Source organism: Cetorhinus maximus, chromosome 5 (genome assembly GCF_964194155.1).
Source record: "Cetorhinus maximus chromosome 5, sCetMax3.hap1.1, whole genome shotgun sequence".
Classification (NCBI taxonomy): domain Eukaryota; kingdom Metazoa; phylum Chordata; class Chondrichthyes; order Lamniformes; family Cetorhinidae; genus Cetorhinus; species Cetorhinus maximus.
In genome coordinates this window covers 87,574,261-87,590,873 of record NC_135883.1, presented here as the reverse complement: position 1 = coordinate 87,590,873, position 16,613 = coordinate 87,574,261, and the positions used below count along the sequence as shown (strand labels likewise).

General features: G+C 44.0%; 1 protein-coding gene across 1 annotated transcript in view; it reads left to right on the top strand.

The window, feature by feature from the left end:
* The window catches only part of clvs2 (clavesin 2), a 90,015-nt gene that overhangs the window by 69,431 nt on the left and 3,971 nt on the right, over window positions 1-16,613 (top strand). Inside the window, exons 3-4 of the mRNA XM_078542175.1 lie at window positions 4,765-4,875; window positions 12,842-13,062. Coding sequence (XP_078398301.1) covers window positions 4,765-4,875; window positions 12,842-13,062 — 332 coding nt within the window. The remainder of the gene's footprint in view (window positions 1-4,764; window positions 4,876-12,841; window positions 13,063-16,613) is intronic.

Here is a 16,613-nt window from a genome sequence, read left to right as displayed (position 1 = left end):
AGATTCTCTCCTTCAGAACTTTTTCCAATAGCTTCCCTACCACTAACATGAGACTCACTGGCCTGTAGTTCCCTGACTTATCTCTACAACACTTCTTAAATAGCAGAACCACATTAGCTGTTCTAAAGTCCTCTGGCACCTCCCCCATGGCAAGAGGGAATTAATAATTTGGGTCAGAGCCCCTGCGATCTCCTCCCTTGCCTCCCTCAGCAGTCTGGGACACAAATCATCCGGACCTGGGAGATTTGGCCACTTTTAAGCCTGCCAACACCTCCAATACATTGTCACTCCCTATATCAATTTGCTCAAGAACCTTGCAGTTTCTCTCTCCGAGTTCGATGCCTTTATCCTCTCACTCTTGGGTGAAGACGGATGTGAAGTATTCATTCAACACTCTACCGATGTCCCCTGGCTCCACCCATTGTTTGCCCCCATGGTCCCTAATGGGCCCTACTCTTTCCCTGGTTATCCTCTTCCCATTGATATACTTACAGAATATCTTGGGATTTTCCTTACTTTTACCAGCCAGAGCTCTCTCATATCCCCTCTTTGCTCTCTTAATTGCTTTCTTAAGCTCCACCATGCACTTTCTGTACTCCACTAATGCCTCTGCTGATTTGCTCCCCTTGTACCTGCTAAAAGCCTCTCTTTTCCTTTTCATCGTATCCTGAATACCTCTGGTCATCCATGGTGCTCTGGGCTTGTTACTCCTTCCTATCACCCTAGAGGGAACATGTTGAGCCTGTACCCGCCCCATTTCCTTTTTGAACGCCCCCCACTGCTCTTCCGTAGATTTCCCCACAATTAGCTGTTCCCAGCCTATCTTGGCCAGATCCTGCCTTATTTTACTAAAATTTGCTCTCCACCAATCCAAAACATTAACTATCATGTTACTGCCAAACAAATGCTGCTAAGGGAAGGCCCCCTTAAATTTTAAATGCCTCCCTCCCTAAAGGAGTGAATCAATCATCACAGATGATCAATATACTACTTTCCACTTGGAATATTCAACTTTATGAAAGAAAAAATGGATGCCATTTATCCTGCGCCCCATAAGCACCCAGCCCAGCTCTGCCGTTGGAGAGCCCTGAGGGCTGCAGTAGATATCCCGACCCCATCCCTGCCACCTCCTACCTCCCGCCACCACCTTTGCAGCAGCTTCTCCAGTACAGATGGAAATTCTACCAGAAAACCATCAAACATTTTTAAACAAGCTGACTCTGAGAAATTCTTTGGGCTAAGTGCCAAATTCTTGGGCAGTCAGCATGTCCCTCTGAAACTCTCATGCAATTTAGTGAATTCAAAGGAAAATCCTGGTTACCATCTCTGAACCACACTCAGGAATGCCCGAGATTTGACGCCCACTCTGGACGGATTTAGATATTGCAGCCAGGGTGGCATTAAGGGAGCTAAAGTTGACCACAGAGCCAAGGACGGGGGAAGCAAAAACCTCCCAAGACTCCCGCCTTCCTGATTATATTCAGCAACCATTGATGAAAGTACATGTGAATGGGCATCATTCAACATGATACCTCCCAAAGCACAATAGCTTTTCAGGTTTATACATGAGTAATCGTTAAGTGGATAGTTTACCAGGAGGTGATTGCCACTCATGGGATTGTACCCCAGAAAGGCAATCAAAGCCTTCAGGACAGGAGGACCTGTGAGAAAATTTCAGCAAAGAGAAAAATGAGGCAATTATATAGTATAATTACTCACAAATAGGAGTCAAGACCTGTAGAAGACTCGAGTTGTTCAGTAATATTTGAAATCTTGACACTAATTCTACATTCCTGCCCATGAGCCTAATCCACTCATTGGTATCATCAGACAGTGAACAGCATTAGTGCCAATTTCATCATTATTTTTTAATGAAAACAAAAACACAAGTGCTGGAATCCTGAAACAATGTCAAAAAGTGCTGGAAACACACTGTAAGTAGAAAGGGCAGATTAATGTTTTGGCTGTAAGTCTTTCTCAGAACTCAGGTATAATCTGTGGCTGTCCTGGTTTAGAGGAGGAAGAGGAAATCCAGTGGAGGGAACGAAGGCAGGTGTGCATGCAATTTAGGTATTTGATGTCTGACTGAAGGTGACCCAGGGCATAAATGATACAACTCAGGTACAACGACTTAGTTCTGTCAGAAAAGCAAGTGTTGGGATGTAAAGTGCTTTGCAGGCTGTATCACTGATGTGGCACCATGTTGTAGTCTGAATGCTTGGTGAAAGCATCGTAAAAACATCCCCTTCCCTTCCTTGCAATAGGCATCCTTTGCTGAAGTCTTTCTTGGCACTGTTCCTGAGTCCTGAGGTTTGTTGTGTGCAGTTGCTGAAATAAGACTTAAATGTGGGAGACTGCACTTCGTGGGCAGAATTTAATCTGGCTTTTGGGAGCATGCTGGGAGGTCAGTTGCGGGGGAGCATAGAATTGGGAGGGAACTTCTGAACTCCCAGTGACCCAGTCAGGGACAGAGATAAATTAAGGACCCCTTGATGCTGCTGCAAGCATCCTGAAAGTGGTAGGAGGTGGCCCTGTAAAAGCTGGTAGCCTCCTGGCGGGGGGCTTGGAGCTGGGGGGTGGGGGGGGGGTGGGGGGGCGCGCGCAGGTGGTCCCTCCTGATCGGGCACTCTGTGGCCCATGGAGGGCCCCTTCCCCAGCCCTGAGCAAGGGCTTCCCCCACTGATACGCTTGCATTGCTCTCAGCAACAACCCCCCTCCCCCAACCCTCCAAAGCTGCATGGTCGGCAGCTCTTGGAGGTGGGCTTTTTGCTCTTAAAAGACAGCAGTCCTGACAGCAGGCAGTTAATTACCATAGAATTGCATCAGGGCTCCTGGAAACTGCCACATTTGGGTTGCCACTGACTTTCTGGAATGCTTCCTGGGCCACCACCACTGGCATTAGATTCAGCCCATGCTGTTTGTCATCTATTCAGATGCCTGCTATAATGTAGTTTTGCCACCTGCCCCAAAAATAGCTACTTCTCTGAATGATTCCTCTCCTCAAGCACAACCCCCAGGCTGTTCCCAGGGAAGGAGGCACTTCCTTCCACACTCAGTACCATCTTCTTTGTGCAACATTCAGTCTCCAAAGAAACAGTGCAGAACACCTTTAAGGGCAGCAGCCCTTTGAGAGCTGCTGCAGTTTATACTATCCACATTCCAGATGATTCAGCAATCACTGGTCACTAGTTGGAAGCTGAAGCAATGAATTCAAATTAGCCAGCCCTATGGATGCAGCAGAGTAAGTCAGCTATAGAATCAGCATGGGTGCAACTGAGCGCTAGGAGCAAGAAACATCTTTTGGTCTAATCATAGAATAAGTTCTTATGAAAACTAAGCACAGTTCTTTTAATGGATGATGCATTGACATAGCATGCTCTCTTATGCGCTTGTGCACAATCACTCTATGTCAGTGGAAGTACAAACAGTGAATTTCCTTCCAGCTCCTCCCATTCCACTGCTGTAACTGGGGCAGCAGTGCGGCAGCAACCTGCATCCACCATACTTCATTCAAAGTTGCAATGATATTGTGGGAGCAATGTTGAGAAATTCTGGACCCATAGGACATCTGAATAATATGGCAAAGCCAAAGATTTTACACTAACCTCCAGTGATTCTGTAGCTTCCATTCTATCCCTGCTAAACAAATCAATTGTAGCCTTCTCTAATAGCGTTTAAAGATCTTTCTTGTGTGCATGCAATCACCTTTTGCAAAGCGTACCATTTGCTACCTGCTTGTTTTGCCTTTTAAGGGGAAGGCTCATTGGAATGAAGACAGAAAGATAATGTCAGCCATGGAAAGTCACACTGCATTCTCCCATGATGACATGTTTAATAATGTTTGTGCTTACTGTTCATAACATTAATGGCCAAACACGAACATCTGCCCAGTGGCAAATATTAACTCATTTATTTTAAATGGGTTAATGCCTGTGTTATGATACCATGCAGAGATTATCATACACATGTGTTAAGTGTTTGCTGTTGCTATCGCCAGCAGCAATTTCCAGGCTATAATTATCTTACTTGTCACATCCTTGTTAACATTTCTCAGCCAGAAAACCTTTTTTGGGTGCTTATTTTCCTGGGCTACTGATTTACAGTAATATTTGCCTTAACCTTATGCTCTAAACTGAATGGAATTTTTCCCTCCTTTTCTCTCAGGATTGTTTAATCTGCAAACTGCATTTGTTATTACATTTTCTATTTATTTCTGACCCTTCCTTGCCCTCCAAATATGTTAACCTGATGCTTCATTATAATATCCAGCAGAGCTTGGAGTCCTTTGTTATTAAAATATGCTTTTCTCTGCTGGCAATCAGCCATTTGTTCCTTTAATTGCACACTCCAGTTTGTGAGATTTAGACATAATTGGCTTATTAGGTGCTTGAGAAGTGTAAAAGAATTGTTGTTTGGGATCCATTGTGATTGGCTGATATTTTTCATTACAGCTGACATCAATTTTTGGTAGAATCACATTACCGAATTATAGGCTTATGTTTTGCAACTAAAGCAGGCCTCTGCTATTCAAGAGCAATTTGAGGCCACAGTTCCTGATGGGGAGTCTAATTAAATACGTTATTTGAAAAAGTGTTCTATTTTGAATTCAACAGCTTTGCAATTTTGTGATCGTGATCCCTGAAGGGGCCCCCATATGTTGCGTTGTAGCGTGAAGGGGGTAAACGACTGAATCCATTGAATTAAATACAGATTTGGAACAGTTGAAAGATTCTCTCCTTCCTAAGTGTATTCCTTTCATTTCAGGATAGCTTTCCGTCTCGTTTTGGAGGAATTCATTTTGTCAATCAGCCTTGGTACATTCACGCTCTTTATACTGTCATTAGACCATTCCTGAAAGAGAAGACCAGAAAAAGGGTAAGACAAATATATTTATGTTTAAGGGACATAAAACCACACCCAATCTGTTATCAGCATCCTACATTAACAGTATCTATGCTGTAGACCTGAAAATGAGCAATTTTCTCTGTTCACCAAAGTGTAACAAGTTATTCATAGCAACGGTGCAATTACAATCATTCAAGAGGACTGTCTTTATGAAGTTTTTCTAACCTGTACTCTATTCAAGTGCAGCTCCCCACTGGGAGTACAGGATCAGTTAATTTAGCTTCTTGTGTGCACAAGACACTGTAATGAATTTTGATCAGATTTACTTCATTGTGCCACATAAGCAAACAAAGAAGGCTTTGCCAAACAAGTTGTCATGTTCAACGGTGCTTGTTTAACATGACACTCTGCTGTTAAGGGTGAGTTTATGACTTTGTGGTCTCAATAGGGAGCCTTATCCACTGATAACACACATTGGAAACTCTTGTGTGTTCTGTACACATTACAATACATGCTTGCATTTCTAATATGTGCTCTCAGCTGGCAAGGCTCACCATGGGGAAAGCAAAGTTGAAAACTTATCATTTTCAATGTTTCCTTCATGAAAGCATAGCTTTAAATTGAAGTATTGCATTACTGAATGTTACCTTTTTCCCACTTTTGTGTTCTATAAGTATATATTTTACATATAATATATATATATATATGGAGCATTGAAAGACATTCATTAGGGCTTATGCAATTTTAACAGATAATTGCCTGCATTCGAGTTAGATATAAGCATGGAAACTAAAAACTGGGCTATACTCTGTGGGAAGGTTCCCCGCACACCAGCGTAAATTTTGGGGATGAGCCCGCCTCTGCTTGGCCAACTCGGCCTGCTTTAATTTTTCAAGTGATGGCCCTTTAATTAGAATGAGGCAGGACATCCGTCCGTCTCCAGGAAGAAGTCCCTCCTTATAGGGCTGCAGGCCAATTGGAGACCAGCAGCTCTGCAACGCACCAGGATCACTGTCAGTATTACAAGGGGCCCAGGAGGAAGAGGAACCATGGATATTCCCAAACTAAGTCCAGGATCTTGCCAGGACCGGGTTGGCAGGCCCCAGTCGGGGGAGGTGTGTGGGCATGTTGGGCAGTGGACATGACACTCTGCTGTTAAGGGTGAGTTTATGACTTTGAGGGTGGACACGAAGAGGCAAAACTGTGGGAAGGATCCTCTGATTGGCACAGGGGAGCCAGGGAATGGAGCACTTTGGCCCCCTTTTCATTGACCAGCAGCCTGCAGGGTTAAATCTGCCAGGCTACACGTTGGGCGTAGGCCTCTCCCTACACCTCTTAAATCAGAGCGGGGGTGGGATGAGGCCCTTAAGTGGGCACTAATTGTCCATTTAAGGGCCTCAATTGGGCCACAGCCAGGTGGCCCATCCAACACCGCCTGTCTGCCCCTAAAATTGTGGCAGCAGCAGGGGTGGGCAGGCCGACAGTGAGCATGCTGCCGATAGCACAGAGTCCTTGTTTACAGACTCACCCAGCTGTTTTCTCACCCAAGGGTTGCCTATTAAATTCAGCTCTAAGTATTTCATTCTTCCAGTCTGGATCCATTTTAATTGATGTTCTCATTTTAAATTCCTAATAAGATGCTGAGATTGAAGATGGATTTTCCTCAATGCTCTTCTATGGTTTAGGTGCAGGCTTAGGAGAGAGATCTTTGCACCTGCCCATGATAGACCTGATCTAGGAATGCTTAATATATTTTGGAAATTAGAAAAAAAAACTATCTTATAACCTAAGGAACACAAAAAGTCACTGAAAAGGTAATAAAACAAGAAAATTCCCCATGTTCTATAAGGACTATAGGCATGTTACCAATGTTTACTCTAGGCTGCGCAGCAACCTGAAAGTTCCCACATAGGCAATGCACAAGTTGGTGCCTTAGGTTACTACACATGCAAAATAATTTGTTATATTGTTATATTATTCATAACAAAATTGGAACGAATTGCTATGAGGTTAAGCATCTGGGGCGCCACATTTTACTGCTGCACTATAACAATGTTTCAGTCTATCAGTCTACCAGCCACAGCAAGGAAAAAAAACAATTAATTTCCAGCATTTTGAGTCTAAGGAGTCTTATGAGAATGAGAAGACATAACATGGTGGCAGCAAGTTATCTGTGAGTAAAAACCCAAACATTTTAAATGAAATCAATGCTGAATTAGATTGAAAAGACAACCTGAATTCATGATGGAGAGAGAAAAAAAAATCAGGTGAATCATGCGGAAATGAAATGGACACTGCCACAGCAATAAATGCACATCTCCCTTGCCCATGATGAATTGGGAGACTGATAATGTCATAAAGGCATTTGAGAAGTTTAAACAAAAGTGCTGGCTGACATTCAGTTGCTTTCTAAAAAGCGCTAGCGAAGAGGAAAGTGTCAGCTACATCCTTGTGTGGGCGGGAGAGAAAGGGTTAAATTTGTTTAATAGCTGGGAGATGAGGAAGACAACAGCAGAAACCCAGACAAAACTTTTGAAAAATTCAACACACCTCTCCAGCCAAAGTCAAATCATTGGATCTACTGATATAAGTTTCAAGGCCTGAGGCAGAAATCAGGTGAGCCCTTTGACAATTTCATAACAACATTGAAAAATGAAGCCAGAAAATGTAAAGTTAACAGCACAGATGAAAGGCTGCTAGATTAGCTCATTTGGGGCTCTGCACGCCCTGAAGTCCAAAAATATTTAATTGGAAAGGACAAGCTCACAATATCACAGGCTGTAGACACTGACAGAGCACATGAAGCCATAAGTAGGCAGATTAAGACTCTGACCACCCAATTGACTAGATTTCAGTTAAGTCAAGAGAAAGGCAGCAGGTTTGATGCAGTGAAGCCACAACAAAAGGATGCACACCAGACAGAGAAAAAGATATGTAAGAGCTGTTGATGACCACATGAGTTCACAACTGAAGGAAATGTCCCATATACAGGTCAAACTGCAGGACTTGCAGAAAGCCCAAAGACTGGGAAAGTCTGTGAGAACAAAGAAAGAAGATGGTGAATGAGGTATCATAGACAGAGCAACAGGGTGAATGAGAAGTAAAAGAAACATCAATACTCTGGAAGGTGACAATGAGTTTGGGGATGCAAGAGGAATAGAAACATAACAACTGCAGGAAATGGCTGGACATGACAGTTCCCAGAAAAAATAAATTCACACAATTATTCAGATCAGGAAGAGGGTGAGAAATAAGCCGATAACCATAATTCTGAAGCTGAAGCTTGATACCAGATCACAGAGTAACATCACTCCACTCAGACTATACCAGAATATCCTTCATGAAAATTTAAAAGAAAATGGTTACTCAAGGAAAGATGCTCTGAAACCGAGCAACATCATGCTAAGGGCGTATGGAGGAACTGAGATCCATCAGCTAGGAACAACCCAAATCAAAGGGACACACAAAGGAAAAGATGTCATTCTGCATCACTGAAACAGATGGTCCTTCTATCATGGAGTTGAGCAGTTGTGAAGAGCTGCAGCTTAATTCAGTAAACCATGGCTGGGATTTTCTGATCCCCCCAGCGTCGGACGTGTTCAGTTGCATGGGTGGACAATATGGCGCAGTCAGTTTCACGACGGCGCAAAAACAGTTTGCGATCATCTGCTCAGCCCGGTGATGGCAGGCCGCGTTTCCCACCATCGGCCGTCGGGAACCTTATTGTAATACATCTGCATATCAAATTAGTCCAGCCCACCGGAATTATCCCGCTCCGATGGATCATGCACCCACGTCGGTGGGAAAACACACCGACATGTTTCACAACTACACATAAGTGACGTGCACCTGGAGGGCTGCACTTCGCTCAGGACTTCAAGGTTTGTTTGTCTATCTTACTTCGGTCAGCACTCACAGTCATCAGTGCCAGGCTTCACAGACAGCACATCACTTTTAGGGGGGCACGCGGGCAGGTCTCTACCTACCAGATCAGCCATATGTGGGTGGCTTTTCAAATGCTGGGGCTTGCTTGAGGAAGGGGGAGAAGTGGCCTCAGGCAAGGGAAGAGGCTGCAGGATGAGAGCTGTACTGGAGAAGGAGGATATCCGAGGGTGTGTGTGGGGGCACATGTTGATCTGTGCCAGTGGCCTCAAGATGGTGAAGGCTGAGGAGGCAGTCTCCAGAGGAGATGAGGCCAGATGAACATGTGAGGGTATTGTGTGTGAGAATGGGTGGTGATGTCCCTTGAGCTGGCAGTGAGTGAGATGCCTGTGAATGTGTGATGGCCTTGTGAGTCTGTGAGTTTAGACTGATGAGATGGTTGCCATATCCTGGCTGCACGGTTGAGATTATTCATCCTCTATCTGCAGTGGATGGCCAACCTCTTCTGTGCAGCATTGGCACTGATCACCACTTCCACTGCCTCCCAAGCTTGCTTGAGCATGCCCACTGCCCATCCTGCAGCCAGAGCAGAGTAGAGGACATCACGGTGGGCCTCCACAGAATCCAAAAGACTTTCCAGTGACGTGTCACTAAACCTGGGGGCTGCAGTCTTCTTGCCTTTTGTGGACATCTTCCTTGCAGTAGTCCTGGGCTGGAAGCACTGAGATGTGTTCGCACACCTGGACTTTTAATATGGCGCCCGGCGTGATGAAGCAAAGAGGTGATGCCGTGTCGGGTGAATGAGAGCCTGCCTGCCATTGAAGCAGCATGTTTCCCAGGAAAGCATAACTATTATGGTGGGTTTGGGACGATATGGTGTGAAAACCCGCCATTGCAACTGGTGGGCAAAACGTCGTTTTAACCACCCGTTACCGCACTTAGTGCAAATCTGGGACGATTCTGCCCCATGAGTTGAAGGAGGCGGTATTGAGGGTTGAAGGTATTACACTCATTGAAAAGCGTCTTCTGATCAGAAGCAGAAGAGATCTAGCACAAATGTACTCAGAGTGTTTTCATGAGATGATTGGATGTTTTTAAGGCTTTGAGTATCACATCACTACTCGCCAAGCAATGAAACCAGTGATTCATCTCCTACGTAAAGTACCACCAGAACTGAAAGGAAAGCATGGAGGAGGGCTCCAAGAGATGGAAGGAAAGATGGTGATCGCCAGAGACACATGGCCTACAGATTGCGTAAATTCCGTCATAGTGAGAGAGAAGCCAAATGGGCCGTTAAGAATTTTCCTGGATCCCAAAGATCTTAATCAAACAATAAAGAGGAAATACTATCTTGTCCAACACTGGGAGGGATCACACCAGCACTGGCAGGGCCAAAAGTTTTCAGCAAGCTTGGTGCAAGAAATGACTGTTGGGACATGAAGCTTGATGAGGAAACTTTGCTGTTGGATGGTACAGATTCCCACGTCTACCCTTTGGCCTTAAATTGAGCCAGGATGTTTTCAAGCAGAAAGTATACAAGGCATAGTGAGGATGCAGAGGAGCAGTTGACATAACTGAAAATATCCAGACCTGTGGTGCAGATGATAAAGATCATGACCACCACAGACATGAAGCCATGGAGTGAATCTAGAAAGCTGGGATCAACCTAAACACAGGCAAATGCATTGTGAATGTGACAGAATGGCAGTTCTTCGAAATGGTGTACACATTGGACGCAATCTGAGTCCTGAAAATGTCACAGATGTCTCTGAGATGGAAGCTCAGAGAGACAAGAAGGAGTTGAGAAGTTTCCTTGGCTTGATCCAGTACATGAGTTCTTTCATACCCTCCATGTCAGAATGGACAGCAAACCTATCAGAGCTGATGAAAGAAGATATTGAGTATCAGTGGTCAGAGTCACACAAGAGGAGTTTCAACAAACTCAAAGAAGTAGTATGTAAGGAGACAAGTCTGTCATAGTACAACTGAAAGAAACCTGTCACTTTGCAAGTACATAATTCTACAGAAGGACTGGGGGCAGCCCTGGTACAAAAGGGAAAACTGATAGCATTCGCATCCAAAGCTCTAACATCAGCTGAGACCAGGTATGAAGCTTCAGAGTTACGATTTCACCCTGAAATGCAAGTCAGGAAGAGACATGGTGCTGGCAGATACCCTATCCATTGTTTCCACAGGAGAATCATGAGATTAAAAATTTAGGTATAAAGATCCACCACTTAGTGAACATAATACTACCGAAACTGAGTCAAATTAGAGATGAGACCATTAAAAACGAAGAGTTCCAGATGCTCTCTCAGTAGATGATCCAGGGATAGCTTGATAAGAAACAGCAAGCAGAGCCAGCAATACAGCAGTGCTGGTCTATCAGAGGTGACATCTCACTAGAAGATGGTGCTCTGATGGCCAAATCCAGAATCCTCATACCCAAAATGATGCAAGAAGAACTTCTCCAGAAGGTACATGAAGGCCACATAGGAATGGAGAAGTGTAAACTCAGAGCCAGCTTAGCTCTGTCCTGGATAGGCACCTAAAAAGATATCGAGAGAATGGTGTCTACATGCAATGTATGCCAGAAGTACAGAATACACAGCAGAAAGAGGAGATGATAGCTACTAAAGTACCACCAAGACCATGGCATACTGTGGGAGCCTATTTATTCAGACAAAATCAAGAATGGTATCTCATAGCTGCAAACTACTGTTCAAAGTTCCCTTTTATCTGAAAGGTGAAAGATTTGAGAGCTATAACAATCATCTCAGCAAAATGAGTTCTGTTTGCTGAGCAAGGGATTCCTGAAAGAATGATATGTGATAATAGAACCTAATTCACCTCCAGAGAATCTAAGGGACTCCTTGAACAGTATGGGTTCAACATCATCACTCATCATCGCATTACCCAAGCAAACAGAGGTTTATAGAAAGACACATCTAGATGGTCAAGAGAAACATCACAAAATGCCAGAATAGAAAGGAAGACTCAAACCTCGCCTTTATTGTCACTCCGAGCTCTCCCTCTCAAGGCTGACATGAAATCAGCTGCAAAATTGTTGAATGGAAGAAAGTATAAGGTATCTCTGCCAAGGAAGATACTCCCTCCAAGTGACCAGGAGGAAATAAGACAACAACTCACAGATGCGCAGGTAACAGGAAGTCAGCACTTCAACAAACATGCTCAATCCCCACCTGAGCTGTTAAAAGGACAAACTGTACATGTACAGGATCCAATCATGAAAACCTGGAACCCAGCAAAAGTTGCTGGTGAAGTTGAGACTCTAAGGTCATACATCATTGAGACCAAAATTGGTGAGAAGGAACAAAATGAGAAGGAACAAAATCCATATTCAATGTACCCCTGAGCTGGAAAAGCAGGAAATATTACCAAAACACCAATAACATCACTAACCAGCGAGATGAGATCAACAGCATCAACAACAAGGGGTGCAACATCTACAATGGCACCAGTAAGTGACACAACATTAGCAAAGTCAAGCATGACTCTACAACACCAGGAACAACAAACACAACATGGCCTGTGCTGCATGCCTAATTGCCACTGAAAATTATTAATTCCAAACCTACAAGATGGAGGCACAACATCCTACCACCTAAGCAATACTCAATAATATTTTGAGAAAAGAAAACAAGCTATAAAAAACTCTTAAGGTGTTTGGTTTATTTATAAAAGTCAATTGTTAATCTTCTTTAGTTTAGAAAGAGTCAATGGTTTGAACATTTATATTCATGCATCAATTTAGTTGCACATCAAGGTGTAGTCAAGGTGTAAGTCGACATGCCCTGAGATCTGCAGGATCACTTGCACATAAAGAGTAATTGTTCTTTGTAGGTTAGTCATTGCTTGTAAATCCCCAGCGCATCTCACTTGTCAGAAGAAACCAACAGGAAATTATAGCCACCTCTATTTAGTTCCACACAAGATGTGATACAGAATTTGCTGTGATAAAGTAAGGATGACATAGCATTCTGCTGGGTAACATTGTTATTAATTTTAATGAGAAAATAGTTTGAGACATATTTACTGTTTTATTGTTTCTGGTATCTAAGTTTATGTGCTGTTTACTGCATTATCTTTCTAGATATTTATGCATGGAAATAACCTAAACAGTCTGCACCAGCTTATACACCCGGAAATCCTGCCTTCAGAATTTGGAGGGATGCTGCCACCTTATGATATGGGAACCTGGGCACGAACTCTACTGGAGCATGAGTATGATGATGACAATGAATATGTCAGTGATTCCTATAATATGTCTTTCAAAGATGTAGAAAAGAGCCTCTCTCCAAAGTCCATGAAGAGGTCTGTATTCTTCTCTTTATTAAACCATTTACACATGGTTAAGGTAACATCATCATCAAATAGGAAAACAGTAAACTGATAGATTGGATAGAAAGTAGACATTACACGGCTTCAAAGCTCTTAAGAATGTGTCTTTTCTTTTGAAATTGTGGCACTTGGCTATGAAAGGATTACAAGCTTTGTTATTGGAGACAACTGCAAATGGAAAATTATTCTGCAGTTTTTCACACATTAATTTAATTTATTGGATGGAAAAACCTGAGGAGGCTGCTGACCTTTGCAGCTAAATTTTTGATTTGTGCCCAGTTCATGCCTGAACAGTATTCAGCCTTTAGGTCTTAAAGTTAAAAGTATCTTTCATTAAAAAATAATATAAATCTCAAAATGTAGTCATTAAAAATAACATTTTCATATCTTATAAATTTCAAAAATGTAAAAGGAACCAGAAACATCTTGCTGCTTTTATAAAATAAAAATAGCTATGAGCAGGAAATAATGTATTGATGATTTTACTGTTTTATCATTTATGAGGACAATTACCAAATATTAATCTTGCACTGGAGCTCACAACCCCCTTGCCTGCACCTCCACAGACTTTGTTTTCTTCAAGGTAAGTATGGTGGAAAGGAGAAGGCCTCAAATTCATGCTGCACCCAACCTAAAGCCAAACAACTCTTTAATTTATGCCTTTTCACCCCATTGTGACATTGTTCCAAAGCTACCCAGGGGTAGCAGTGGGGAGACTATAGCAGGAGGGGATTGATTGTAGCCATCAGCTCCTCCTGGCTCCACCTTAATAGTAAACATTAATAATAATATAAAATGCTTTACTTTTGGTTGCAGCCTTTTGCTAAGCTATATGGGTGCCTGGAAACCCTGAAAAGAACAGGCTGTTCAGGTCTGCACCTCTCAGAGCAACCCCATTTGGCACAAAACTCTTGAAGGGAAGATTTAACATATGCAAACGACCTAATGACTGCTTTAGTCTGCTGCCTAAAAAATGGGTCTGACAAATTTAGTAGCAGGCCAAATGCCTGTGCAAATTGGGCACAAACTTTCCCATTGCTAAATTGGTCAGCATTTTGCCAGTTTTCATCTGAAAAACAGGTACAATGAATTCCAATTTCTACCCCATAATGCCAGTGCAACACAAAAACACTTAGTAGCAACACTACATTTAAAAATTAGTTGTAGTACCTGTATCTTAAAATACATGATTTATTTGGGTTAGTTGTGATTGAATTCTGGAATGAACAAGAAGGAATCCCTGTTTTCTGATCAAATCAATATTTAGTGTACGTGGTCCCATCTCTGAATCTAAAGGAAAGCACCGATTGGATGAGTTTAAATTGGAAAAAAAGGAAGAGAGCTGAGAAAGTTCAAATGGAGTGAGCACATTCAAAAAAAAAGGCCTGTTCTTGGTTAAATTTCATATTGCGATCATTGGTGTACTCTGATTTTTCTGGAATGGAACCATAGTTGGGCACCCTGCTTGTTTTTCTAATTACAATTTCAATGCAAAATTTAAATCTGTACTTGGGAGCATGCAATTTGTTATCAACAATTTGATAGCTGCGTAGCCAACTGCAGTTTTGCTTCATGAAGTTCATTAAAATCATAAAATACCAACAGTTGGGATTACTTGCCAACACAAAACGGATGAAGAGGCAAGAAGCAGTTATTAATTCTATTTAATTCTCATTGCTGTTTAGACCTTTATCACAAGTTGCTAAAGCATTTTCAGTTGGAATTATTGATTCCTAGGAGGATACAGCACTGAAGGAGCCCAGTGATCCATTGTGCCTGTGCCAGCTCTTTGAAAGAGCTACCCAATAGTCCCAATGCCTGCTTTTTCACTATAGCTCTGCAAATTTTTCCCCTTAAAATATATATATCCAACTCCTCTTGAATATTGCTATTGAATCTGCTTCTACCCTCCTTTCCTGCAGTGCATCCCATATTACTGTGTTACACTTGTGTAAAAAAAAATGCTTCGACATATTGTCTATAATTCTTTTGCCAATATCTTAAATCTGGTGACCCATACTTTTCACCACTGGAAACAGTTTCCCTTATTTACTCTATCATTATTGTCTATGATTTTGAATACCTGTATCAAATCTCCTCTTAACCTTCTCTGCTCTAAGGAGAATATCCTCAGCTTCTCCAGTCTTTCTCTAAAAGTGAAACCTCTCATCCCTAGTACCATTTAACTAAATCCCTTCTGCTTCCTATTCTGTGTAAAATTGAATACAAAGTTCCAGATGAGGCGTAACTCCATGTTTTGTAAAGATTCCTGGCTTTTATGCTCCATGCCCTACTAATAAAGCCAAGGATCTCTACATGCCTTTATAATATCCTTCTCAACTTGTTCTGCTACCTTCAAATATTGTATGCATAGACCCCAAGGCATCCTTGCTCATATACCCTCTTTAAAATTGTACTATTTAGTTCAGGCTTGTCCAACCCGTGGCCTGCAGGCCAGATTGTGGCCCTTGAAGCCATTCTATGTGGCCCCTGGAGATACTGTTCAAAATGCCTGTCAGACAAGTAAGTGAAGTTGAAGACTTCTGTCTCTTGCGTTTGCTGCTTAAAGGCTCACTAGTGAGCTTATCATCAGCAGCACATGTGGTAGAGAAATAGCCTCTGGCTGGATGAGCAGTGACCGCCAAGAGCAGTAAGTGTGCTGAGGAGACGCAGAGGATTTCAGAGGCAGAAGAAGAGAGAGAAGGTGCTGCGGGCCCGGGGAGAGAAGGTGCTGCGGGCCTGGGGAGAGAAGGTGCTGCAGGCCTGGGGAGAGAAGGTGCTGCGGGTCCTGGGGAGAGAAGGTGCTGTGGGCCTGGGGAGAGAAGGTGCTGCGGGCCTGGGGAGAGAAGGTGCTGCGGGCCTGGGGAGAGAAGGTGCTGCGGGCTCGGGGAGAGAAGGAGCTGCGGGTCCGGGGAGATAAGGTGCTGTGGGTCCTGGGCAGAGAAGGTGCTGCGGGCTCGGGGAGAGAAGGAGCTGCGGGTCCGGGGAGAGAAGGTGCTGTGGGCCTGGGGAGAGAAGGTGCTGCAGGCCCGGGGAGAGAAGGTGCTGCGGGCCTGGGAAGAGAAGGTGCTGCGGGCCTGGGGAGAGAAGGTGCTGCGGGCCTGGGGAGAGAAGGTGCTGCGGGCCCGGGGAGAGAAGGTGCTGTGGGTCCTGGGGAGAGAAGGTGCTGCGGGCCTGGGGAGAGAAGGTGCTGCGGGCCTGGGGAGAGAAGGTGCTGTGGGTCCTGGGGAGAGAAGGAGCTGCGGGCCTGGGGAGAGAAGGTGCTGCGGGCCTGGGGAGAGAAGGTGCTGCGGGCCCGGGGAGAGAAGGTGCTGTGGGTCCTGGGGAGAGAAGGTGCTGCGGGCTCGGGGAGAGAAGGTGCTGCGGGCCTGGGGAGAGAAGGTGCTGTGGGTCCTGGGGAGAGAAGGAGCTGCGGGCCTGGGGAGAGAAGGTGCTGCGGGCCTGGGGAGAGAAGGTGCTGCGGGCCCGGGGAGAGAAGGTGCTGTGGGTCCTGGGGAGAGAAGGTGCTGCGGGCTCGGGGAGAG